The sequence below is a fragment of the Haliaeetus leucocephalus genome, unplaced genomic scaffold (genome assembly GCF_000737465.1).
Source record: "Haliaeetus leucocephalus isolate CR32 unplaced genomic scaffold, Haliaeetus_leucocephalus-4.0 Scaffold1007, whole genome shotgun sequence".
Classification (NCBI taxonomy): Eukaryota; Metazoa; Chordata; class Aves; order Accipitriformes; family Accipitridae; genus Haliaeetus; species Haliaeetus leucocephalus.
Window position 1 is genome coordinate 611,354 of NW_010973443.1, and position 27,835 is coordinate 639,188.

The window sequence follows — 27,835 nt, forward strand, 5'->3', positions numbered from 1 at the left end:
TACAGCAGTTCAGGACCGCAGAGGTGAAGGAGACAGATGAATTACAGACAACTCACAGAAATCAAAGTGAAGTTTAGCAGTGAGTTAACCTGGACCTTGCTTGAGTTTGCCCAAGGAGTCACCTCCACTCACGGCGTAATGGCAGCTGGCATAGTTGCACTGCAGGAGTTTTACAAGTTTGAGGAAGTAATTCCTCCTTATGCCTCAAGACATGAACCTAACCTGGATAGGGAGAAAGAGGCTGTGTGTAGTTATGATTTTTTTTTCCACTGTGGAGCTCCATGGACCTTATTCTGCCCACTGCCGCTGGCCACAGCCAAAGGACTAAGCAGCTGCAGGCGTTACCGGTCTGCACCTTCTACACTCCCAGTATGATGGAGAAGACATCAAACTATGATTGTACTCCCTGCCCAGCATCAGAGCCTTGACTCATAATACCCATGTTTTTTAATGTTGTAGAGGAGAGATGAAACCTAAAATCACTGCTAGAAGAACAGCAAAAAGAACATTTATGCTTGATAGTCCTTCCTGGTCAAAAAAGTCAAAAAGTAATTTTGCTGCAAATAGGATTGATTACAGATCTCCTTCTTGTCCATCCACTAGACTCAAGAAACAACAGAGGAATCCCACAAGCAGCCAGGGGAGACCAAGAAGACAACAGGCTGGGTTGCCGTTCGGTTTTCTTCAGGTTTTGAACAAGGACAACAGAAACCACTGGTTCCCAGGTTGCTTTGGCTCACAAACTGATTGTGGAGGACAGGCTCCTCAAAGGGAACCGTGAATATAAACCAAAGTGCCATACTACTCTGCCAGGGTTTCCTCTGGGAGATAAAAGCTTTCAACTTCACTTCATTAGAGAAAGGACTGTAGCAGAAATCGTCTCCTACTATTGACCAATTCAGCTTGCATAAGCTATGTTTAGTTTTACAACACTGCCTTTCCCTCGCTGTCCTGATTCACTTTATGTGAGTGGGGTGATCACAGCAATAAAGTTAGTCATTAATGCAGTTTATTAGCCCTTAAAGTGTTAGGGAGCAGCGATGCCAGTCTGCCCCATGGCAGAACAGCCATGCTGGAGAAACAAGTGCTTGATATCTACACCAGCATCTTCCACAGAGCAACCCCTCAGCCTGGATCACTGCAGGTATCCGTGCAAGGCAGCGGCAGCATCTTTTGGATGTAGATCTCCAAGAAGAAAAAGCGTTATTTCTATTACACTTCAAAAATGTGTGTTTCCTCAGTTCTTTGGTTGGCAGTGAATGAAATCGCACACCTCATCCGATGGTTCTCTTGTGGCACCAGCAGCGCTGCCTCAGATGGGGCAGACGCTTAGCTTTGGGCATCCCCATTCATGGTTGGAGCTCGAGGGAGACAGGGTGGCTCTGCTGCTGCCTGAGATGTGCCAAGGCAGTCCCCACCTTTCCCCAGCACCGACTCGTTTCTTGGCCATTTATCAGCCATCTGCCCCCCAGCAATCCTGAGCCGCAAGCCACCCAGTAAACCAGACCCCTTTCTGGAGAAAAAGACTGATGTCTTCTGAAGAGATCTAGAGGTTCAACAGACTGGTTTCATAAGTCGCAAATGAGCTTGCAGATGAAACCTGGTGAGATTTTATTGTAGGCAAGAGGAAGGTGGACACTGGATTTCTGCCAGCTGGCATTTGCAGGTTTGTTCCAGGAACAGAGCTACACCTACATTTTTTTTATAATAATTATTACTATTATTTTATTTTTAATCATAGCCAGGTCCCTGAAATTTCTGTCTGCTTTCTGACAGCTCAGTGTCTTTAGCCTCCTACCAGTCCTGTCCCAAACAGAAGACCTGTAATTGTTTGTGTTTCTGTGAAATGAGGTTAAGTAAGTCACACAGGAAGGTCACAGAAGAAACCTAGAGCAAAATAGGAAACATAACGGGATCTTGGTTCCTCTCTTGGCCATCAGAAAATCCAAGCCGAAACTTGCAATCTCAGAAAACAGCCCAGATTCAACAGTCCTTATGCATTATCTGTGCTTTCAGTGTTCAGGAGAACCAGGTGTTTTGCGCCAGCCTCTGCTGTCAATTACTATGGCACAAATCTGTCCTAACTTCACCAGTTGCAGTTAAATTACTCAAGTAAATGTTCTTTGTATTTTCACTACGATACTAATGGCCCTTGTGCCCACTTGCAGAATTTAGCTGAAAAATGTACCTTAAAATTAGTTAACAAGCTCCATAAGTGGGAGAGAACTGCATCCACGTTAATAACATGCTGACATGTCATTCCCAGAAGACCATGTGTTTTGGGGTGGAAAGACCCCTTGGAGGTCACCAAGTCCAACCTCCTCCTCAGAGCGGGGCTGTTGGCCAACACTGATTCAGATTAACCTGAGCTACAGCATTTATAGTTATTTTGCACATAGACCATTATTCTACATCCCAAGGATGTAGAACAGCAGACTTCATTGATTTCACTGACTTTTGGTGTCTATCATCTGGTCTGGGGCAGGGAGGCAAATACAAACCCTATTTAATATGTGTGAAAGGGATATATTGCAAGAGTTGTATGTTGACCCTGAAGCCACCTGAGGTCATACCATGAGACAAACTCAGGGCACTAAGGAAGGTTGTGTAAATGTTGCCCCTGAAGTGTGCTGTGAGCTGAGGGCAGTGAGTGGAGAAATGCTGGCTCCATAGCAGCTCACATGGACTTTAAAGTGATTAATATGAGCATTTACGTTATGGAGGGAGCTCACAGAGATCTCAGAAAAGAGGGCTGGAAAGGGGTGCAAAGAAAAAGTCGTTGTATAAATCTGTCTCCCTGATGGCTGCGTAGGGAGCTTCAACTCGGTACACTCTGAATTGCACCTCAGGAAAACACCTTGCAGCTTGAACAAGGCGGATGTGAGTAACCCACCCAGTGCATCCCCCTCTCTCCAGGAAGGATTGCATGGCCTTGAAAGATGAAGGTACAAGCTGTCTGTACAAGGGGTCTTTGCCCTTCACTCCGAGTATAAGCCTGCTTACAGCTCAGGGTGCAGCCCCTCTGCATGTCGGCAGCTGACTAGAAAGCCTCTACCATCAGGTCCCGAGATGTGAACGAACAGCACATCGCCAACACAAAACAGGCACCAGGAAAACAGAAAAGACTGCTTTTACCTTGCAGGGTGGCATTTATTCTGCTTGATCTAATTATTTGTCATCAATGAAGTGAGCTAAAAAATTAGTTTCATAATCCCCTATTGGTCCATAAAACTTACTTCAAGGTTTAGCAGAGCAGAGAGAAAAGTTAATGGTGCCATCTCTCTTGCCATTGAAAAAATGCAAAATACAGTTTGAAAACTGAGAGGCCAAACTCTTTTGCCAACAAGACAAAACCTTGCAGAGGCAGAAACGGCGTTAGGAACAACGTACAGATCTCCACTGTAGTTTCAGTTTCTGATGTCAGGAGGTGGAAGCCTCAGCGTGAAATTCCCTTCCCTCCTGCCATGGACTCTGAGCCTGCATGCCCCTTGTAAGACAGCCCCAGCACCCACAGATGGGGCTGGGGGTACCCGGCTGCCTGAGGCTGGTGCTCAGCCCACAGCGGTGACCCGCTGTGAAGCCCGGCAGGCACCATGGACCCCGTTCCTGCCAGAGCAGGCCAGAAAGCTTTCACCATGTCTGGTGGCAGCTGGCCGCATGGTACACTTGACAGGTTTGCGTTACAGCTCAGAAAAGCTGAAAAAGTTTAAAATCGCTGGTTACTGTTCTCCCAGGCCGCCGCCCAAAATGAAAAACGTCCTTAGGACACCCGTGTCTATCTACAGTACCCAAAGTTAACAACTGAAAGGAAGACAGATGCAAAATAAGAGCTTAGCAAATGTATTCACTTCTAACATAAGAGTTGCCAAGTCCCTACCACAGTAAATTACCATCTGCCGGCTTCTCGTATGATTTGAAGGATAAAGACAGCCTTTTCTCGATCCTATAAAAAGCTGAACTAAAATCTTAATTTCAGATAAATGCAGATGAGGGAATTAATCTCTTAACTGCTCTCCTGCTGTGCAGTCTTATATGTAAAAAACCAAATGGTGGCATGTTTCAGGTGCTTTGAAGGCTAAGAACCTGCAGGAGAACACTAACAAGATAAGAAATGACAACGTATTCCTTAAAATGTGGAGCTGGTGTCACTTCAGCATGAAACGGACAGCCTGGTTCATTGCCCTGTATCATGGATAATGCCTAACGAGGGTTTCTCTCTGCTTCATTTCAGAACCACGACCGCACGTGCATCGCGTGCAGAATCATCTACCGGTCGGATGAGCACCATCCTCCCATCTTACCCCCCAAGGCGGATCTGACCATAGGGCTACACGGAGAGTGGGTGAGCCAGCGCTGCGAGGTGCGACCGGAGGTCCTCTTCCTCACTCGGCACTTCATCTTCCACGACAACAACAACACCTGGGAAGGTCACTACTACCACTACTCCGACCCCATCTGCAAGCACCCCACCTTCACCATCTACGCCAAGGGACGCTACAGCCGGGGAGTGCACTCATCCAAAGTGATGGGTGGCACAGAGTTTGTGTTCAAAGGTAGAGTGGCTTGCTACACGGGGCAGGCAGAGGTGGTCACGTAGTTATAGACCAGAGCAGAGTTCGCTCTTAACGATTCGGTTGCTGATGATTTCCTTCTGTCATTTTCAGGAGTTAGTAGTTTCTTGGGAAGTTTGCAGGCATTGTGTGAACGCCCAGCCAAACCATACAGGTGCATGGCATTTCACGCCACTGAAGCAATACTCATTTGAGGCAGAGATCTTTAAGTAGAGCACAAGAAAATAAGATTTCGCATCACTAAGTCTTGGAGTCCAGTGGCCAGACTTCAAGCATCTAAGCAAAGTGTCCAAGATTAGATCTCTGTGCTAAGGATCCTTCAGCAGAGAGAAAAAAGCACCTTCAGAAGGCATTTCAGGTCTGAAGTGGTATAAATCATTTTGTGTCAAAGACAGACGTAGCAGCATGTGTCTTTTCATCAGCTTCCGAGGGTCCCTAGAGCAAGGATGTCCCTAAAGACAGCTCTGATTAATCCCACCGCAGTGACGACTAGACATATCTAACCAAAACCCCTCAAGTACTTTGGGAAGCAGCGCTCAGTGCTGATGCCACCCAGGTCCCTGCGGCTGAGAAGCCTTCCTGTGCAAACAGCCCTGCAGCACCCTTCTTAGAAAGAGCTCAGTGGCTTTAACCACTCACACAACCAAACATCTCCAAAACACAACATCTCTCCCACCGTGGCACCAGCCCCAGCGGAGCCTCTGGAAGCCCCAAGCGCTCTATGGGCTCTTTTCCTTATTTCAGTTACCATGTGAGAAGCACAAAGCTTCTTGCATGGCTCCAGTTTAGGAAAGCATCTAACTATACAAAATAATTTACTAATCTGGGATTTTCATAGGAGGCAGAACTTGCTCTTTCGAGCTGCATGCAGCATGTCCCAGCTCAGGTCCATGAAATCTAGTTTTTGCTTGAATTCGTGGTTTATGGTATGCCAACTTACCTTACAGATCAAGGTCACTAATTTCATTTTACTAAAACTTTCAGGTTCAATTTCTATAAATTACCTTTTACACCAGCTAGGGCAAATAATGTGAACCGTAGAGCCATTGAGTCGAATGTGTTTATAAAACCTCAGAATAAAACTCCCAACAAATCTTACTACAAAATGACCTGCAAGAAAATTTGGGATTTTGGTGTGTTGGGAGGCATGAGGGCTAGTTATTTGCTTCTGTTTTGGTCAGCACTGATCCATTCAGATCCCCTTTTCTTGATGTCAAATGCACACCAGGAAAAATCTCTGTTCAGCTTCCATAGGCTCATTCAGTTTGGCTTTTCCCAACTTTTTAAACTTGGCTGAAAAATAAAACTTTGTGTGCCTCAAGCTCCTTTGAAATACAGGCAGGTTAGAACTGAAGAAGCTGCAGCATTTCTATGTTTGATACTGCAAGCTGCAGCCACTGTTTAGAGATGAGAAAAAACATATCTCTATAGTTCAGCTATATTTTATAATTCATGCAAAAAAGGACCGGTAATATAGGAAGACAGTGCAGCTGTGGCACCTTCCAAATTTTCTAATTGGAACTAATTATTTCATCAGCTTCACAGGGTAACAGATGTTAAAAAATGATGAAAAATACATGATAAACAGCCCTACTTATGGATTAATACAGATGGTAATAAAACATGAGTCAAGTTCTATTGTTTCCAATTTTACCCATCTCCTAATATAACCAACCAGGCTTTATCTGTAAAGGATTGTCTGGAATTTATGAAAAACTCTGCTTAATCTCTGGCTGAGATATGTGGCCATCAGGTTTTCTTCAACTGAGTGGGGGGGGGGGGGTTCTGTGCGAGAAGCAATTAATCAAAGACGTAAAATGATGCAAATAGATTCACTGGCCACACCTGCAATATGAAAAATTATTTAAGAACGATCAAGGAGAGACAATTCTGATTTCACAGGTACGCCCCAATCCGCATGTTGTCTTTGCTTTTGTTTTTGTCCCTCTGCTAATAGCTCCCCTCTTCCTTTCTCACAGTGAATCACATGAAGGTCACTCCCATGGACATATCCACAGCCTCGCTGCTCAATGTCTTCAACGGGAATGAGTGCGGAGCACAGGGGTCCTGGCAAGTTGGGGTTCAGCAAGACGTCACCCACACCAACGGCTGCATCGCACTCGGCATCCGCCTACCTCACACCGAGTACGAAATCTTCAAAATGGAGCAGGATGCCCGGGGCAGGTACTTGCTGTACAATGGCCAGAGACCAAGCGACGGGTCCAGCCCCGACCGACCAGAGAAGAGAGCCACTTCCTACCAGATGCCTTTAATTCAGTGCGCTTCATCAGCACCCAGATCTGAAGGGTCACCAGAGGAGAATAAAATAAGGCTGTATAGCAGCGGGGCACCGGAAAAACATCCCAGCGCCCCAGCTCTTGCTTTGGTGTTTATTTGTACTGTGTCATATTGGGACATTCTCAGCTAGACATGAAAAAAACATATTTTTCATGACTACAAAGCCAGGATTCCACCAGACTGGGGGTTGTTTTTCTTCTGAAAGAAAGGGACATTTATTTTCTTGATGCACTTGAATGCCTAAGAACTGTTGTTCTTTTCTGTACTTCCCCCCTCCTCCTCGGATCCTGAACGGCACTCATTTGATGTTTGTGCTTTGAACTTCATCCAGTCTGATCCCTGGCCTGACATGACTGCACAAAAGTAATTGCACTTTAGGACTGCAGACTTCTGGGGGGAGGGAGGGGGGTCTCCCTTTTATTATTTTTGGTTTTTTAACTGCTGGGGTGAACATTATGATCCTGCTTCAGTCGTCTCTGCCACCTTACCGTTGTGGTACTCTTCTCCCCAACACCCCGTTTCTCATCAGAATTTAGCTCTGGGGAAGGGCTCGGTGTCATGCCAGTACTGTGATAGCAGCTTCCCCCTCTGACTTCACAGCTCTGATGTAGATACGTATATAATGAGGAAACCCACAAAGATTTATCTTGTCATTATCTCACAGCTCATAACGCAAAAAGAAACAGCAAATCAACAGCCCTCCGTTCAGATAGTGGTAAACGGTTAATACCTCCAATTAAAAAATATTCCAAGTAATTTAAGCTATTTTTACAATCATTAAGTTGTAAAAATAACCAGTGATTTAATAGTTTCTCGTTCAATTTCCTTAGCTATGCAGTTGCTTCGAGGCCTCCCTTTGTATCTAGTGAGTAGTCACAACCAAGCCCCCTTAAAGCCAGACAGAAGCAGCAGCAGTGTTTTTTCTGTCGGATGCACACAGGTAAGCTGCCGACACACAGCTGCAGGGACTCCTTTTGTTTTCCTATTCCTGAGGCCTTACGTACTCGGCGTGCAGTATTTGTGCCTGGGATTTTGTGTCAGCCAGGTGGGCAGAGTAAAGAAGCAAGCGGGGTCTAACATGTTCCGTGACCTAATCCAAGAGCGTATTTTGAGTGATGTGACCTCCTGCAGGAACAAGTAAAGGGTTTCAGCAGCGAGCACACCGCGGCCCCTAGCAGAAAGCAGCTGGAACCAGACCCGCGTCCACCCGAGGGAGGGAGGGAGAGAGACTGGCCCCGACTTACCAGAGGGAGGAGCAAGAGTTGCACAAACGCAGCCTCGCTGGACATGCACGTACCATGGTTTCAAGAGCGTAAATCAGCTTGGCTTTGGGAGACACTGCCGGGAAGGCGGATAGGCACAGCCCTCCGACAGCGCTCAACAAGAGCCTGCCCTGGAAACCCTTGGGTTTCCCCCAGTGGCAAATACACCCTTGTGTGCACTGATGCAAATCGGAGCAGGTTCTGGAGGCAGTAGGGGAGATACTTAAGGCCAGCAAGGAGGTGAAACTTCCTAGATGAACCGTGCTCCCCTGCTTTAATGGAGAGCGAGCTGAGAGCACAGCTTAACCTTGCAGGATTTGGGCTGTGGCTTTTACTGACAAACACGCGTTTTGGCTCACAGGAGGAGCAGTAACCTGTGTAAGAAACATAAGGAGTAAGGTCATAGCATTTCTTCATCAGTATCAGCAGCTTCTAGCTGCCCAGTCCAGTACTATGTGAGAAAAAAAGCCTTTAATGTGTTATTTTCAACATCACAGGAAAAGTATGTCTTAAATGAAGGTCTTTCAGCTTTACATAGGTGACTCTCCATACTGTCTGCTATAGCAAAAGCATTCTTCGAAAACATAGTGACAGCATGGACCTTGCTAGCAAAAACAGCAGGAAAAAGCCATTCAAGCAGCAAATGGCTATGCTCAGGCTCCCTACCTCCCAAAGTCCATGCCACCTCAGCAGTTTTTCCAAGCAGGTATCAGCCTTGGATGTGGATTTCCTCAGAGCTGGAACAAAATTGGTTCACCTGGTTTTGAGAGAGCAGGAGGAAGAGGAGAAGGAACAGTACCACAGATTCACTGCCAGGTCAGATCACATCTTCACGTTTTTTTCCCAGACAGATGAGAAGTCAGAGAAGACTCATTAAGAGTCAGGAATGGAGCTCAGGACGGCTCAGTAGTCACCAGAGAAAGTGTTCATCCATCCATCTCGTATCAGATCCTCCTTCAGCCTGCTGGAAGGAGCTGAAAGCCAACTCACCATGATTAATCCAGCCCTGTGAACAACAGCTGCTCTGATCGGCACTTCTTGATGGTTTTCTGCTCCACACAGTCAAACTTACTTGAAGAGTCAGTTCTGGATCAGTTGCTGGTAGGAAGGCATCAGGAGCACAGTTTTAACTAGAGAGTCAAGAAGGAGACACGACGCCTCTGAAAGAGAAGCTAGGAACCAGGATGGAGTTTGGTTTTCTCTAGCTAGACTTGAGTTTTGCATTCAGCGGACTGGCACCGGCGTATCTTCAACTGAGGTACTGAGCTAGTACAGTCAAACAAGTCCCTTAAATACTAGCTTCGTTTCTGACTTCTGTGTGAGACCTAGCGGCATGCAGGAATTCACGTTAGTTTTTATTCCTGAGGATGCGTATGGCGTGACATTCCTTAGGCCACACAAGACAAGCTTCTTCCACCACCATCGACCATTCCCACGTTAGGTGGCCCTATCTCTGGAAAAATACCAAAGGCTAGGAGTTGTCAGACCCTGTCCCTTCCTTATGCAAGTGCCGCACACAACTCGGTCCCAGCTGAGATCTGCACACGTTTGTGATGCAGGACTGAAGCAGAGAGCAGAGGAACTGCTCCGCAGCATGATCTTCCATATTCATCAGGGCAATGTTTATTAGTGCTTTGTGGCTCCTCTGTAAATTGCCTTATGTCAGAAATATTACAACAGTTTCAAGAGAAAGACCTGTCTAGTTCTTGCCTCTAAAAAGCACATTCATGTCTCAACTGTTTTGAATCACAGACCTGCAAATGTCTAGGTTTTCCAAGGCTTACGGTTACACTAAATGCAAATGTGACTCAATGTACAAATTGTATAAGAACTGCATTTTTTGTTTTCCTATTATCTAGAGATAGTTAAAAAGGAAGTATTTGAAAAAGGCCTTCATAATGCATTACAAGAGGTCTGACTGGGGACTCCTCAAGTTTATTTGTAGTGTTGACCAGAAACATAATTTTATGATCTGGGTTCTTAGTGTATGCTGCACCAGCTTCCCTCCGTGTGCCTATATATTTTTTCTTTATTTTTCTGTTAGCCAATACAAGTCAAGTTGAACAAAAATATAAGTCTTCAGAGTGCACGGTTTATTTGCCAACCCATGTTCTCTGCAAGGCTTCTCCTAGGTTGCAGGCACAGAACGAGGAGCTAAGTTTCCTTGATCTTCTGGTTTCATCATGCACTAAATTAACCGCTGCACAGCACCACATGCATTTGTGACGCAATGTATTCCATTCATTTTATTTGTCCAACCTGACCTCATGTGTTGGCAGCCCTGGCTGCTAAAGAAGCTAAGCCGCAAGTGGTTTAGCAGTGGAAGACCTACAAACTCAGTGATTTTTCCCATACCAAAATGCAGAAGCTTTAAAAAATGAAACAATCCTACTCAAGGAGCTACCTGACAGAAGTGGTAACCTGAAGAAGTTCTTGGGCAAATTGTTTTAACAGGTTCTATTCAAGAAATAGGACAAAAGGGATCAGAAAAATCAAAACAAGTGTTCTTGCTCTGTTTCTATACCGTTTACATATTGTGCCTGCTGCCCTGGTGTAGAATGTCATTTCTATGAACAGAAGTCCATATTTTAAGATATAACGTCTGCCTTGCTCGAGTTGGAGTGTGCTTGCTTAAAGTGCAGGATTAAAAAAAAAAAAAAAAACCTTTTTTTTTTTTAAAGTTATAGAAGATATTTTTCTTCACAACTATGTTCCAGATTAAACTGCCAGGGAAGTTTAAGCACTTGTTAAACTATTGATTGAAATAAAAAAGCCTAACTGAAAAATTAAGGATTTCTTTGCCTCCTATACATGTTAGTTTTCTGTTCTGTTTACTTTCCACCTGTAAAAAATGATAGATGTTTTGGAAAGCGATAACCAAAAATCCCTCTGTCGCGTAACTTGTGCACAGAAAAGCTCATTGCTTACTCTATACGCAAAACATTTCTGCTTGAGAACATGTCACTAGAAACAGCTCTGATGGGTACAGCTGGGATGATTTGGGTTTCACAATTTCACAATTTCATGTTCTCTGAATAAAATGGGGCTGGAAGCGCCCAGTGAGTAACAATGGTGTTGGCTTGCAAGGAGAGTACGGTCAGAGCAGCTGTGTCGGGACAAAGGGTGTCGTTCAACAGAAACCAAATGTTTTTCATAAAAGATGTAAGCAAACCAGCATTACCGCTCTGCTATTGCATCTCACTCGCTTTAAGGGCTACAACCTGGGCGAGGGAGCAGGAGGGGTGAGAAAGGACACTTTTCTTAAAAAGGAAGAAAAACCTGAAACAAACTGAGAAAGGAAAGCAAGCCACAGGATAACAAAAACATCTTTCTTCAGTGTTGTGCCGTTTCACTCCTGCCTCACTTGTGCACAGAAAGAAGAGGTGAAATGCAGTCAGTGAGACTTCCACCACCACCAAGAGCTTTGGAGTTGACCAATGTCTGAGTTTTCAGAACTGACTCAGGAAATCCCTGGAAGATGAGCTCGGTTTCCAGGAAGCATGCCCTAAATTACAAGGTACTCTGAATGCAGTAGCCACAGCCTGTGAAGAAGTGGCCTCCCTTCCACACAAAGTGGTGGGTACGGATGAATTCAGGCATAAATAGATTCTACTCACTCCTGTCACAACAGGGAAGGCTAGGTAATAAAACCCAGCACCACTCATTCTGAATTTTATAGTTTCCATAATCTGCCGTACTCTTACTACAAGTATTTGCCAAGAATTTTTTTCCTTCTAGTCTTCTCCTCTAGTGCAATCACTTTATTTTTTTAACTGCCATTTCCTGCCAGCAATAAATAATAATAAGGAACGAAATTTCCACTCCACTGCTGAATCAGGCAGAAACATGGCTGTAAGGAATCAAACTGCAAGTACCCTCAACAGCTAAGGAAACAGTGCTGTTGGCCTGAGCAATTATTTCCCGGGCACCTTTTCCCCCACCCATTCTTCTTCATAAGTCTGCTCCGGGCTGTAGGACCAGTCCATCAGATGGAATCTAGCTATGGCACTACCAAGCCCCAAGGACAATAATTAATTCCTACATGTCTTCTGGTAATGGGAATTGCCTGTGGTCGCTGCCTCAAAGCAGGCAGACACAATTCCCAACATCCTTTTCCCAGCACGTCAGTCCTTGTCTGCTGCCATTTCCAAGACAGCCTGTTGGAAAATGAGAAAGCAAGCTGCACGGGATAGTGCTGTCTGCAAATAAAGAAATGAAAAAGGCTTGGGAAAAAAGTTTATGCTTGAAGTTGTTAGGCCTTGTTAGCTCTCCTAGATTAACTCTGCTGAATTCTGTGATTCCATCCACAAAAAAAATCCCAGGATCAGACCTCCGTACTTTCACCCAGAGGACAGATGCTTGCTAGACAGACACATGCCTTACGAATTTCTTTAAAGGAACGCCCAACTACTGGATCACTTTTCTCTTAGCACCAAACAGTAGCCTGAAGACCCCCAAAGATAACGAAAGCAATAAATACGGAGACATCAGCTCCATCAGCTGCCCTACAGAAGGCACTGCTGGCAACGACCCTGCCGTCCAGCAAACACAATTGACAGTTTCAACGCCACAGACAAGAGGCAGACAAATTCCCAAGCATTCGGCCACCCAGCTGAGCCATCAAGCGGAGCTCACAGGTGGGAGTGGGCAGTGGCAGCTTGGTGGGGCGGGGCTGGCAGGGCGGGGCAGGGTGGGGCCACACAGACTTTGCCAGCCAGCAGAGCAAGGCTCCCCCTGCCAGCTGCCCCCCGGGACCAGCGTTCCGAGGCTCAGTCCCCACTCCCCAGGGCGGCAGCAGCTAGGCAAGCTGTCCCTTGGTCTGGTCCCAGCAATTAATTCAGAGCTGGTGAGAGGGCGGAGCAGTAACCATGGAGCGGAGGGGAGGCAAGGTAAGAGGGGACACCATCGCCTCCCATGAAAGACAGGAGGGATCAGCAGAGCCTGGGCAAGTGAACAGGAAAGGCCTGTTTGTCCTCAAGCCAGATTCTCTACTGAGCCCATGGTTTTAGCATACAGAAAATAAAACATACACACATCTTTTAAAGACATTTGACAAGTCTTGCCTGAGGAGCAGGCTGAGACGGCAATTTCCTTCCACGTGACGTGCTCTCCTCACCAGAGGAGCACAGCATCGGTGTGAGCGGTAGCGATAAAAGACCATCATGGGAACTACACTCAGAAGAAGTCCGAGTTACACTTTCCAGAATTAAGAAATGCCAGAATGAAGCTTTGCCCCTGTGGCCTTTGCTGCAGCCCCTCCTGCATGCCCAGTGCCATATGATCAGGGCAAAACTTTTCGAACCGATACAGTACGCACTGCAGGAATCCCTTCTCCACACTCCCTAAGGGATACTGGGGAAATGGTTCCACGGTCTAAGCTGTAACAACCACTTCTGCATGTTTTAAATTAATACTAGAAGGAAAATATTATTACTAAACTGTAAGCCTTGCACTGCTTCAATGTACTCCTCCTATCTGTCCAAAAATGTACATATAAACAGCAACTGAAAATTGTAATGATATATATATACACACAGCTCATATGCAAGTATTTAATTCATGGAATTACCAAAATTTTTAATGAGGAGTATCACATATTCACTAAAACTGTTCTAAGAGCTACATAAACTCTCCAATATACTATATATGCAAAAAACAATTACTAAATTTTGACACTCTATCAATAATTTTAAATCTTAGATTATTATTGGCTCACACTGTTATAAGAGCGAATGTTTTAGCTTCCATGATTCCAAACAGGACTAGGAGACAACAATCAATGTATAGCTACACAAAAGGGAACATACAGGACTTCAAGGCCATCAGGCATAAGACAGGGAAGGACTTCCTATAAAAATATCTTAATTTCTATAGATCTAAATTTAAATTTCTTAAATCTAAAAATGCTTTTGCATTGGCAGCTGGTATCTTTGCACTTCACAAAAGCAGTAGCAAACACTTCTGGATGTTGGAAATTCACCTTGTGTCAGCATCCTCCTGCTTAAGCCTCCTGTTTCTCTCTGAAGGTCTCAAATTAATACTTGCAGAGGCTCAGGGTGTATTTGGGGGGGGAGCTGGACAAGATGGCTCCCATTTGGCAAGAATGAAGGAAGTGTTTCTGCACCCAGTCGCCTTCAAAATTAGCAATTTTAAAGTAACTCAAAAAGTGGGAGTAGTTAAAGGAGTAAAGTGGGTTAGAGGCAACTGAAGCAATTACAAACATAAGATACAATGTAAAGTCCTATAGCAACTCAGCCCACTGTAACCACCAGTTTACCTGTTAGCATACAGGCACCCCAGAAAGATCGGTGTTCACAGATAAATATGAATGTACACAGACACACACAGTGGTTTTGCATAACGCTATTATTATGCCTGCCCACGGGGGAATTAATGTTTATGTGGCTCACCTAAGGAGCCACGCTGTGTGCAGAGCGCCGGAGGACCCGGGTCACGCATTGCTCTTTCTCTGCTGCACTCTCACAGCAGCAGCCAGGGGGATCAGGAGGCCCCTGTCCACATGCCACTGGTCACATTGCTGAAAATGTTTGCTTTTGATTAGTTGCTTCATTTCTATGCCTCTAGTTCTACAAATGCAACTTCTACATACCTCTAGAAGTGAACTTATAAAATCACAATTAGCATTTTTTTTAAAAAATCAGTGGTCTAAGAGAAGCTTTGAGCTCAGTTACGGCTACTCTGAACATCAGACTCCTTCTCCCATCCATTTGCAATCCCAGAATCATTTAGGCTGGAAAAGACCTTCATGATCGTCAAGTCCAACCATGAAGCTAACGCTGCCAAGTCCACCACTAAAACATGTCCCTAAGCACACATCGACACATCTTTTAAATACCTCCAGGGATGGTGACTCAACCACTTCCCTGGGCAGCCTGTTCCAATGTTTGATAGCCCTTTCTGTGAAGGAATTTTTCCCAATATCCAATCTAAACCTCACCTGGTGCAACTTGAGGCCATTTCCTCTCGTCCTATCGCTTGTTACTTGGGAGAAGAGACCAACTCCCACCTCCACAACCTCCTTTCAGGTAGCTGTAGAGAGCGATAAGGTCTCCCCTCAGCCTCCTTTTCTCCAGGCTAAACAGCCCCAGTTCCCTCAGCCACTCCTCATAAGACTTGTGCTCCAGGCCCCTCACCAGCTTCGTTGCCGTTCTCTGGACACACTATCATTGAATCATTAGTGCTTCTAAGTGTCTGAGCAGAGCAGACAAAGAAGTGAGGATGCATACATGCAGGGTTATACTTTCTCCAACTTTTAGCATTTCTCACCCTGCTATTTAGCAGTTTCTTGTACCACCTCCTTCCTGCCCCTGGGTAGATCAAGCTCTGCTCCCCCTCATCAGCTTACCCTGGTGATGGCTTGAGTTTTCCCCTACCGTACCTGCTAACCGGCTCCCTTGCAACATGCTCATCTCTCACCCACATTGCTGACAAGTGTTGGACTACCACTGGCCGCTGCCGGGCTGTTTGCTCTAATGCCCATGCTGACAGCTTGGCAAGCACACCAGCACTAACTGGTCACACAGCAGGAAGCGGGACGGGTATCCTTCCAGCTCACTGTGTGGACTTGCCCTGGATGGGAGCACCAATTTACATGTCTCATCGCAGCTCTGATTTTCCTGTAACTGGAGGTAGCTGGTACCTGTGAAACATCAACCCCTCTATCAAAGGTGGCTTGAATTAGATTTCAAATTCACACAGGGAAAAGCAGCACAAAGATGCTGCAATCACATAAACGTCTCTTTAAGAAGTTTTTCCACAAATACGCTGACCTTCCTTTGCCATTGTAATCTGGTTCCTGTGGAGGCAGGATGAAGAGGTAATTTCACCTAATCAGGAAAGCAATCTGTTCTGATTTTCTTGAAGCTGGGACATGAAATGAGAGGCCCAAGGGCTAAAGTATTTCAAGGTATTATGCAAGACAGTGAAGTTGGAAAGCAGTGCCATGAAGTTGAAGGCTGCATTGGAAATCCGAGGTTAGACAATCCTGAGCGTGAATACAATGAAAATCCTTCTCCTGGCATTCTCCTGTTTACAAGGCCGGTCACCATGTTTGAGGCTTTACACCCTGAGGTTGGAGAGAAATTCCCATTCCTGGAGAAGGCCACAGCCGCTGGGGAGAAGGCAGGACGTACAGACAGCCCAGCTGTCCTGGGAAGACAAAGCCATTACCAAAGCCACTTCTAAAGCAGTCTGTCTTGCTCTTCTCATGACCGCCTCTTCCTACCATACTCCTTTTTTCTTCACTTGACACCAACCACTCCTGAGATGTGGGACAGGTGTCTCATATTTATAATTTCAAAATTTTAAACTAACCTGAGGTGATTAAGGCAATCAAGGAAAATTACCCACTGCATCAGCTCCCACCTTCTATGAACCACTCCATTATCAAAGCTGCACTCTTTAGTACCTCTAATTATAGCTCTAGAGGGCTGTCTCTCTCTTTGACCCAGGGTTCAAGTTTTGTTTTCTGTAGACCTTCCTCCTAAGCCTTTCCAAAATACAGTTCTATAAACTAGGCTGTCCTGCATAATGATTTAAAGCAATGCCTCTCAACCATTAAGAAACAGAGCACCATCTTCATAACGAAGATACTCAATTCTCATTATTAATATTCCTCAAACCAGCTCTCATACCAGTGCAGACGTGTACTGCAGTCTGAAAAGCAGTAATAACAGCAAAGCATTTACTAATTTTGAGTGAAAACACATCAGTGGATTTAACCTCTGTAAGAGTCTGCTATTGCTGGAGCACCTCTTCTTGCAGGAGTCAAACATGTTTAGGTTTTTAAACAAAAATAAGTGCTTGGCTCTTCTGAAGAAGTGCCTCTGAAAATCATAGCTTAGCTGTCTGTACAATCTGTATTGGACTATCAAAGCAGCAATGGAAAAATATTTCGCCACTCCCATGGGTAGAGCAATATATACCAGCACTAACAGGGTAGTTGTACAGATTTAGGACTGTTTACTTTTACTTGAAAAGTACAAACCACGTTGGCTCCACAGAAGTTTTTTTGCTATACAGACACACTTTTATGTTCCAAGACTACAAACACAACATGCCCAAATGTTTAGCAGCTTCCCCTCCCCCCACTGTCTTTAGGCATTATAAACCCAGTGAGCACAATCCACTGTTACACACCTAACAGCCATGTTTTCTATCTGTTTAACAGACAAGGCAACAGCCAAGTCCTTAGGAAGGTGCTTTAAAAGCCTATGACAGATCTCCAAGCAACATGAAGCAGCATTTTGGAAATCCAACAAAAAGAAGACTTGGACAAGGCTCAAAGAAGGCTTGATGAGAAACAGGATGGAGCGTGTGCTAGAAACAGGGGCTGTGCCTAAACCATCCCTTCCCTCCCAATCATTTGTCCCAACACTTGGGCCTCAGGTTCCCCATCTCTAAAGCCAGGATAAGCCATCCTTAGAAGGCAGGCTGAAACAGTCACAAAGATTGCTGTTTTATTACTACCCACTCTGAGAACAGCCTAGATACTGATCATCATTGACAATCTCTCTGAATTCACCTATGCACATGAACCTACACCAGCGTTAGTAAAAACTTTCAAGAACATCCTGGATTACTCCCAGACTACACCCATTTTTTTATCTTTTTTTTTGCAGAACTTGGATGATGAACCGACTAACTTTAAAAAAACCAAAACAACTCACAAGGCTTTTTTTCTTATACAAAAGCTTAAAAGGTAAGAATAAATATTTCGGTCATCTTTCAATTAATTTTTCATTTATTTCAAGTGTCCAAACTCAGACTGCTTAACTATAATAGCAGCTGTCTCACACCTCTGTGCCTGGATACCATAGCACCTTTTAAATCTTTTCTAAAGAAGAGGGAGGGGAAGAACAGCATTCTGCCACCGCCAGCAACAGAAGTAGCTAGTGTATAAACAGGGATTAAATAACCTGCTGGCAGTCGTTACTACTGACGTTACTTAAACTGGTACCAAGCTTAAATAAAATGGCACTCTAGTATGGTGAGAGATACTTATACCACGATTTAGTTAAAACATAATTTGCAGGGGATGAAACAAGATATTTCATCCAGAGCTGTTTCCAGATCCAGTTCACCACACAAACACATAAACCCTTGTCCCAGCAAATGAGGAACAGGCACTGACCTTACCATCTACCAGTAATGAGAAAACCAGACAAATGAATCAATTATTTTGCTTTTGCACATGATCTCACTTCTACATAGCCATTTGTCACTTAAAGGGCAAATAAATGAAGGTGACGACACCATCACTACCTCTGCTTATGCAGCCCTGTCAAAATCAGCAATTCTTCTTAAATGTATGCAAGGTGCATTCAAAAAGAAAAACACAACAGACCAACTTCAATCATACACTTGGTTATGTTATCAAGTGCCCCTGTAAAAGAAATTCAGACAGGAAACAAAGAAATCTGTCTCATTTAATCATCATTAGTTTCAGTCCTTCCTACAGGAGCTCAAACCCTTGGGAAAACCACCTCCTGTATTTAGGTGCTCCTCTTGCCCAACATTTATTTAAGCATGCCACCAGCCAAAAGCTGCCACAGAAGCTCAGGATCAGCGAGGACAGAGTCCCTGGCAGCAGTGGGCAGTGCTGCATGCAGATGTGCCTTCCAGGACACACCCTGCAAAGCCATTCAACAGGAACGAGCGTAAAAAGCAAAGCAGTGAACTACTGTGTTCACAGCAATGTGGCTACAAAGATGAGCTACAGAATTTCAATTCCACCTACAAACATGAAGAGCAGGGCATTTCAGTATTACAGTAAATGTTTATTAGGGTTGCTCTATAACTGCATAGGTCTCACTCCATCTTTTGCCACAGACTAAAGCAAGTGCTTGCCCTGGCAAGCATAAATACCTAGGGACTCCAAGAGGAAAAAGAAAACTCTTTGTCACGACAACTATTATAAATCGGACAAACCATCAGGATCCTCAGTGTTGCCTGGATTCAGGCATCTGCTCCTCACTCCAACACTGAATCTTCACCCAAGGCAGCTTCACACTATTTACTAGCACTACCTAGAAGCAGGCCAGTTACACTGCCAGCGAGGTGGACTAGATACACCTATTCAGTATCAGCAGTCTACAGAACGTACACAGTCAGGGAGAAGTTCCAAAATAAAAAGGACACTACTACTATGTTTTTAATGGTTTATTAACACTTCAACTTTTAGTATCTTTGAAGAAGGCCTGAAAGATAAGTTTTGCTGATTGACTTTGTCTTTTCCCCTTTGGCAAAATGTCACCTTCCACTTCCTCCCTCCACCCTCCCTCCTCCCAAGAGGATAACGAAGTTTCAAGCTAGTGTTTGGTTGCTTCTTACATGTAAATTGCCTTCAATCATAGCAGCAGAAACATGCAAGCCTGGGCAATAGCACTTGTCAACAGCTTTTAGAGAATGCATAGAAATGCACAAATAACTTGTGCATTGATACCAATAACTTTTTCTTAAATGAACTTCATTTATTTATTTATTTATTTAAGTGGGTTAAATTTGGTGCCCAGAATTACTACAGAAACCATATCTATTTAACTAGGGGTTTTTTCCCCCCTGAACCATCATACTACCCTTTTTTAAAGTGCTATATTCATAAAAACTTTAAAATATTACTTTGATACTGTATACTTGTTCTATTTTGCCCTTTTGAGAAACCAGAAGAGCAACCTGCAATGCATATTTAAGTGAAGTTACACATTTAGCCTCACACGACTTTATGGGCATCATCGTCTGACCAGATCACTAGGAGCAGTGGAGAGACTGTATTTCCCTGTGCTTACATACACAAGTAAGCAGGCGGACAAAGCAACAAGTTCTAACCATTTCAGGAACAAAGACAAACAATTTAATCCATATTACATAATTCACTGAACACAGTTGATCTCATCCAAAGTGACTCCTGAGAGCAAAATAGTTTTAGCATTACATTTTATATACAGCTATGAAGGGATTACTGGAAACCAAGACAGTCTCCTTATACCATTAGTAAGTACACTGGTTATGAGACCGCTGCACACTTTCACTTTGAAGACATTACTTAAACCATGACCAAGTTTTACCGCCACCTGTTTGTTATTTATGAAAAAAGTTATTTCAACCTGATTTTATCATTATTTTTATTTCTGCTGCCAGACATCAAAACCTGAGTCAGCTGCATTGAGCAATGACTCCTTTTTCTGTTCGCAAGTCCCAAAAGTGCTAGCTACCCTTCAAAACCTCCATACACTATGCTGCAAACATTTTAAGATCTTCCAGAGGATTCCCTCACCTCCCCGCCACCCCCAGCACAGGAATGACTGCTCTGTCTGAAGCAAACTACATCCTGCACACTATTGCTTTTGTTATTTTCCATGTAATCAGTCTGGAACAGGCTACGAAAGTTTGATGTGGCAATGTTCTGTTAGAGAAAAAAATCAGGAGAATTACACCATTCTGAACCAGTGGAACCAAAATAATCAAGATCTTAACATAGTTTTTTTCCAGTCACTGGGATGGAAGGAGACTTGAATGCAGACACCGGAACAAATAATTGGAAATACCTGTGCTTGCATGCTAAGTGAAAAGATAAGCAGTATTTGAATTTTCTTCATCATCTTCCTTGCAAGATTTTATAAAAAAAGTTTATCACAGAAAGCAATGACAGAACATGATGTAATTATAGTTTTCTTTTTTAAAAAAAGCACTAGAAATCAAAGGCAACCAAAATAACGTACATCTTCTCCAGAACATTTTTCTCAGCTACATAAGGTGTGCATATACCAAAGTCTAACACACTTAGCTGCACCACATCAAGTCAAGCTGTCCAAGAGCATACACAATTTTGCTTACAGGAGTATACCCTTTCCACAATTTTTCAGTTTACAAGTAATTCCCTGTATTGACTTACACTTAGTCAGAAGTACAGATAATATTTTGTTCCAATACTACTGTTTGTTTTTATGACATATTTGGAGATGAGGCAAGACATGAGATTAAGTGCAGGGAAGCATTTCAGACCCCCAAAAAACGCATTCTTTAAAACTTAGCTATACATGGTTAACACAGGTAGATCTGCCAAGAGTTGCATAAAAATCTTTTTCATTTTCAAGAGGCAAGCAACTGAGGCTCACTCAGCAAATATCAACTCTTCTGCATCATGGAATTCACTATGGGTGTCTGAATGATTCAACTTGCATTTTTGAGCATCTGCTAAAACAGTATTACAAACAAAGTAAATTAGTATATGTGAATTAAGTACCCTTATGAAATCAAAGAATAATGTTGACTCCTGGAAGACACCCAGAAGATCCAAAGATGGAACAGAAGGTTGATTATTACACGCCCGCACAATCCAAGCAAATTGTTAATATATTGAAAACATTCATGTCTGGTATTTGTACCTGCTGGATATCCAAATCATTCTGTCCCAGAACAAGTTTGATAACCATCCTCTCTGTAGCTGAAAGCAGCCAGAAAAAACTTCATTTTTTTAAACAAATAGAATGGAAACCTTTTTTTTTTTTTCCCCCCAAGCTTCAATTACAACAGTCTAAGCCAGAGACTTAAGCAAATAAACTTCAAAATAGCCATCTGTTACAAGTAGCAAATTACCATGAACAATGAACTTGTTAGGAATCCCTTCTAGAAATACGACACACACAAACAGGCTACCCAGCAGAAAAATCTGTTAACAATTTTATTTCTTTTGTAATGTTAAATATTATGGGACAGGATTGTAAGGATGAAGAACTCTCAACAATGCCTCACAAGGAATAAGAAAGAAATTCTGCCATGACATTAGCAAAGTAAGGTAAGGAGAAAATTTACACAGTAAGAGGCACCATTTCCCCCAGAATACCTCTTGTCATATTCCTGAATGAGTGGGATTAGCAATCTAATAAATCGTTTTTCAAGAGGTAACAGCAACAGATAAAATTTTAAAGGATTATTAAAATAACATTTACAAGACTCTGAACAATTGTTGAATTCTTATTAAAACCACAGAAAGAAAGAACAATTCTTTAATTATGAATTTTCATAAAGGACTGAATGTGCAACTGACACCTGCTATTGATGATTTAATGTACAATTTTGTCCAGTAGCCGAACAGTTTGTCTTTTCAGATTGTGTTTTCTAACTGTGCGAGATCATTAAAGGCAAAGCCTGTTATGATGCTGTACACAAAAATGGCCGCTTGGGCCATACTACCAATGAAGTGGTAGGTAAACAAATCTTTTTCTGGCCAAGAGAAAAAAAAAAAAAAAAAAGGAAGCTGCATTTTGCATGCTTCTCTCACTCATTCTTTCTACAAGATGAACTTCCCTAGAAAGAATCCAATGAAAATGGCTGCAATTACAACAAGAAGTGAAGGAAGAGAATTAGAGCCATTATCTCTGAGGGCCAAAGCTGTGGGTGATCCAGATTTATCCGAGTGCGCTACCTTTCTGAGCCTCAAGCCTTCATCCTGAGGGGGAAAAAAGAACATAGATGGAAAAAATTTATGAGCACATCTTCTTTACAATTGTAAAAACTGAACACAAAGGCCAAATTTACTGGTGAACATTTAAAGTTAAAAAAAAGCCAAAACCAAACCCACAACATTACACCACACCAAAATCCAAAACATGAACATAGCAAACTATAACATTTCAAATAAGGACAGGTAATCCACTAGTTTCTCTCCGTGCTCTAGTTAAGAAAGATTCTGAAATTCTTGCAAGGCACAACAAAGAATCCTGCTTTTACTTAATATGTGTCAGAATTAAATATTCTGTAATTATCTGCAGTAACTCCTTACTGTTAAGGAGAAACATCTGCTTTGTGTACTGCTTCTCCAAATGTTCCAATGTCATCAGAATTGCAGGTGTGGAGACATCATTATTTCATGGTTCTTAAAAAGACTACCATGATCAATGAAATTGTCAGATACCCAAAACCAAATATATAGAAAAGGCACATAAAGTTATATATTGACTAGTTACATGTTACTAAAATGGCACCTTTATATAAAGGTACTGGAAAGTAGTGTTTGCTTACCTCCTCTGGCCAAGCAATTGTTCTTGTTCACTAACAATTTGTGATACAGAATGTTACCACTTTGCATCTCATTTACTCATTCTTAATGAATAATAAAGCAATTTTATTAAAAGCTACTAATTCAATATCTCTGATTTAGACTTTAAGTAACTAAGACCACCTTAAATAGGACCATTTCATTTAAGAAGAAAATTACGTAGCTTCAGTATATCATCCATGACAATCACAATGTCTCAATCACTGAGAAGTTCAAAATATACAGTATATACAGGACAGTAAAAACGTATTACAAATCAATCTTGACTCTCTTAACAGTTGCATCTACTTTCTGGAATACACATCTATTGGCCTAATTACAAACCAGACCTTTCAATCAAGAAGAGTGAAGCCCCTCCAATACAAACATGGAAGCAGAACTTACTCTCAGGTGCCGATTTTCATCTGTCAGCTTCATGATCTCTGCTTGAAGTCTTTTGCACTCCTCCACTAGCTTCCTTGTTTCAGTATCATTAAGTGAAACACTATGTGGTTTTGGCATCGGTCCATCCTGCTTAGATGTATTCAGTACTGGGGCAGGTTTGCTTGCATCTATATCATTCTACAAATATTAAGAATGACTTGAGAATTTTACTTACCTAGAGAAAAATCATCCACAGCTTAAAACTGAAACAATCCAGCTACTAATACAGTTCAATGAAGTTTATGTTTACAGTAATCTGAACAAAGACTTCTGTTATCAGTTCAATTCTGATTAGCTCAAATATTAAAAAGCAAGAGAAGACTGCACTGTTTACATTTGGTACTACATGCTACTGAGACAAAAATTAATACATTAGCTGCTTAACACTGACCCAGCAGGTATCCAAGAGACGGCATAAAATACACCAAACAACATTTGAACTTGAGGGGAAAAAAATAAAAGGAAGAAAGTAATCCTGCAATAGTAATAAACAAAACAAAGTATAAAGAAACCAGGTTGTGTCACAAACTAATATGAAGTATGTATGGCACAAATATTTTGCACTTATATAGCACCTCTTACTGAAGGAAAGTAAGGTATTGCAAAAACATGGAATTTAGATCTCACAGCATGTCTGAAATACACATTAATAATTTTGAATACAAATGAAAAGTCACATAAAAAGCTGTGAAAATGCCAAAAATAAAATTAAAAATCCAGTTCCCACAGCTCTGCTCAAAATATACGATGATCTTCAGTAGACATTAATACAATAGATTCAACTATATAGCCCAGGTTACCATTTGTAAAAATACAGCATTCATATGGCAATACACTCAGAAACAGATCAGATTCAGACTCAGGCTTCTGTATTCCTACTTGCTTGGCTACACAGCTATGTCATTTAGACTACCACCATACTGCATCTTTGATAACCAAAGTAGTCCAAGGTAAGTACTAAATGTAACAGAAAACCTATTAAAAGGTAAACAGATCTATGTAATAACAAAGCAACTAAAACAAGATGCAAGAATTTCTTTAGTTTCTACACAAGTAGCAGTTATTTGGTCTACAGCATCTACTTGCATTTTACATTTTTTGCAATGCAGCCACAGATAGCCTAAGAGCCAGATCCTGCCACTCCACACAGGTATTCCTAACTGGATTTAAAAAGGTCGACATACCTATATCATGAGTAAGCAGATCAGGATCTGTTGCTTTTTTAATTGGTTTGCTAGCTGAACTGAATTGTTTAGTAGCACTGAAACTTCACTAGAGACCTAAGACTTATCTCCCTGGAACAAACCTTCTTCTGCTGTTTGACCTCACTGACTGGTTTCTTCATGTCAATCTTCTGACTTATGACTGGTAGGCATCTGAAGAAAGTTGTTGCTGACTGGAGTGAAATACTTGTGTCCTGGTGTAGGTATATCCCAAGGTGGCAGGTAAGGCTTATACCCTCAGGATTTGGCAGATTTCTCATTGCCAGGTTTAAGGGACTGACTAAATCAACCGCTAAAGCAGGGTTTTGCAACCCTATGCTGCTACTCAGAAAAACACAAACATTATATACAATGAATACTATGAAGACATCACATTAAATAAAGTACAAAAGGAGGTAGCTTTGTATAATCCACTACATTTCTCTCACCACATTATACATTTTATAAAATTAAAAACAAGTATAATTTTTCTAATATCTAAGATGTAATTTAGTAAGAAAGTAAAAATCACAGAAAGTAAACAACTGTGTGCCTTGATAATAAATGCTTAACCTTTACAGTTTTACCATTTAACACACTTAGGCAGCTTACATCTGAGTAAAAGGCTGCATCTCAAATTACCTTTTACCAAACAAACCCAAGAACATTATACTGACATCAAGTCTGAAAAACATCTTTACATTACACTCCAAAAACTCTGTTAAAAGAATGGTTGCAAAGACAGCTACTGGCCAGCTAGGAGCCTTCACTGAGACCCTTTATGCATGTAAATATTGAGATGGTTTTTACACACATGGATTATGGTACTTTCCCCCAACATGCCTTATAGACTACCATAAAAACTGGACAGTACTAAAAAGAAAAGTCAAGGCCATAAAGTAAATAAGGTTGTTTACAGAAATCCTACTTTAACACTCTAATTTACAATGCTAAAACCAGCACCAAAAAAAAACCCCAAAACCCAAACAAATCCAAAAAAAACCCAAACAACCCAGAAAATACAGTATTAAGATTCCATAAATTAGAATTTCAAGTATGAGGGTAAAAAAATGCGAATGCATAGGAGTTTAGTCATATACTGCAAAACTTCTAGGTAACTGACAGTTAGCTATTATTCCAAATATCAGGCAACACAAAACAGACATCTTCAATCCATATACAATGAAACTGTCATCTCCTACACAATTGGAATAGATTTTGTCTGAAGGCAAGAGCATGAAAGAGGTAATGGGATTTTTTTTTGTCTGATTATCTGTCTTTACCACTACCTTAAAAACTGCATTTAGGATTCCCAAAGCATGTGTTAATTTCTAATCAGTACTTCCTTTTCTAATTCAGTTGAATTAGAAACAGAGTTTTTAAAACTGAAAAGCATTTAATACTTTAAAAAGCAAAGGATGCAATTCACTTTTCACTGTATGCAGTATTGAAGATTTTTTTTTTTAATCTGACAGCAATAAAATGCTAAAGCAAATCAATACTAAAAATAACAAAAGAATAGTAATTTTTGGCACTAGACTCCATTGCTGGAGGTTTTTAAAATGCAGCTGGAGAGGCTGCTCCCTTTCTGACGAAAAGTTGGACCAGATAGTATTTATTTCAAGGTTCCTTTCAACCCAGGCTGTTCTATGATTCTATAAATCCTTGAAAAGTTATATACTGAACAGTTCTCCTGTCTAATTTAGTACAAATTCCTACAATGCATTTAATCAACAAATCAAATAGGTTTAAAAAAAAATTTGAAACAAATTTCCGTGAGATCCTACTAGTCAGTGTATGACAGTTTCTTACTCTTTTCTTACTTACCAGTTTATCATTTTCATTGGGCATTTCAAACACACATCTCAATTTGGAGTCCATTAACTCATCAGGTTTTGCTTCTTTCCACTAAGACAACAATTAATATAGTTACTTAACATGCCAGGCTCATGCAAACATCTGAACAGTTCATAAGCTTGCTCTTAGTACTTGCCTCCTATACAGCTGAATACTGTCCTTACCCTAGCTGCAATTTTCAGACTTGCTTCTGAACAATGTTTTTTGTTCACTTTGACTACTGCAAAGTAATGAAAGCTAAAAATGGTTAATTAAGTCTGGAGATGGAAATGAGTAAATTGAATGCACGGATGGATCCAGAGGTTTGTAGGGGATAGGGAGAGGACACACAGTGAGGAACAAGTACCATCTGAGTTGATTTAAGAACAAAGATCTAGCCCTATCACTCCTTGGTAAATGTACTCCTTATGTCCCATCTTGGAAGCACCAATTTTAAACAAAAGATTGCAAGACATCTAGTGACTATATTTAGTTCCAGAATAAATTTCTTCAGTTCTTCATATTTTGATTTTTAACCACTTCCTCCTTTTACTGAGTAATACATTACAATTTGGGCCTAGAGAATTTTTCAAAGCTGTTTATAAGAAAGATTTTAAATTCTAATGGTTATCAATATACTTAAATAATTGTGAAATATGCTGGAATCTCTCTGCTCAACTGACAATTTACTTTCCAAGCATACATTTCATATAGTTGCCTTAAATCTTTAGGCTCAGAGACTGATCTGAATGAAGTCTGCAGCAATTTTTCCAAGAATAGGTCCTCCGAAGTCACCTTAGAATTGCAGGTCCTACAGACTAGAATATCCAGGCTTTTCATAACATGCTTTTTTTTTTTTTCTTTTTTTCAATGGCATTAGTTGTACAGTAACTTGTAACTACAATTACCGACTTTCTGCAAGATCTGTTTTTCAGTATTCTATACTTGAACACACTGAGAAAGCAGTTATTTGAAAGGTATTTCTAAAGTGGATTTTTATGTCCTCAACAAATAGTTACGTTTCACTTACCACACATAACCAAGAGCTATCGGAGCCTATTAAGAAAAAGTAAACCAGACGAACAGGGAAGAGAGATGTTAACTTTCTAGCTACGTGTCTCAAAAGCTTAACAAAATCTAAAAGGTTTTCCACTGTTTCCAGTG

At 41.8% G+C, this 27,835-nt stretch overlaps 2 protein-coding genes across 2 annotated transcripts in view; one reads left to right on the forward strand and one right to left on the reverse strand.

Moving 5' to 3' along the window:
- APCDD1 (adenomatosis polyposis coli down-regulated 1) overlaps window positions 1-7,630 on the forward strand; it is a 29,110-nt gene extending 21,480 nt beyond the window's left edge. Inside the window, exons 4-5 of the mRNA XM_010584802.1 lie at window positions 4,232-4,553; window positions 6,551-7,630. Of these exons, the coding sequence (XP_010583104.1) occupies window positions 4,232-4,553; window positions 6,551-6,999 (771 nt within the window). The 3' untranslated portion in view covers window positions 7,000-7,630. The remainder of the gene's footprint in view (window positions 1-4,231; window positions 4,554-6,550) is intronic.
- Window positions 7,631-19,980: 12,350 nt separating this feature from the next.
- VAPA (VAMP (vesicle-associated membrane protein)-associated protein A, 33kDa) overlaps window positions 19,981-27,835 on the reverse strand; it is a 35,616-nt gene continuing 27,761 nt past the window's right edge. Inside the window, exons 4-6 of the mRNA XM_010584881.1 lie at window positions 26,663-26,743; window positions 23,595-23,771; window positions 19,981-22,601 (exon numbers count right to left, since the gene is read on the reverse strand). Coding sequence (XP_010583183.1) covers window positions 22,443-22,601; window positions 23,595-23,771; window positions 26,663-26,743 — 417 coding nt within the window. The 3' untranslated portion in view covers window positions 19,981-22,442. The remainder of the gene's footprint in view (window positions 22,602-23,594; window positions 23,772-26,662; window positions 26,744-27,835) is intronic.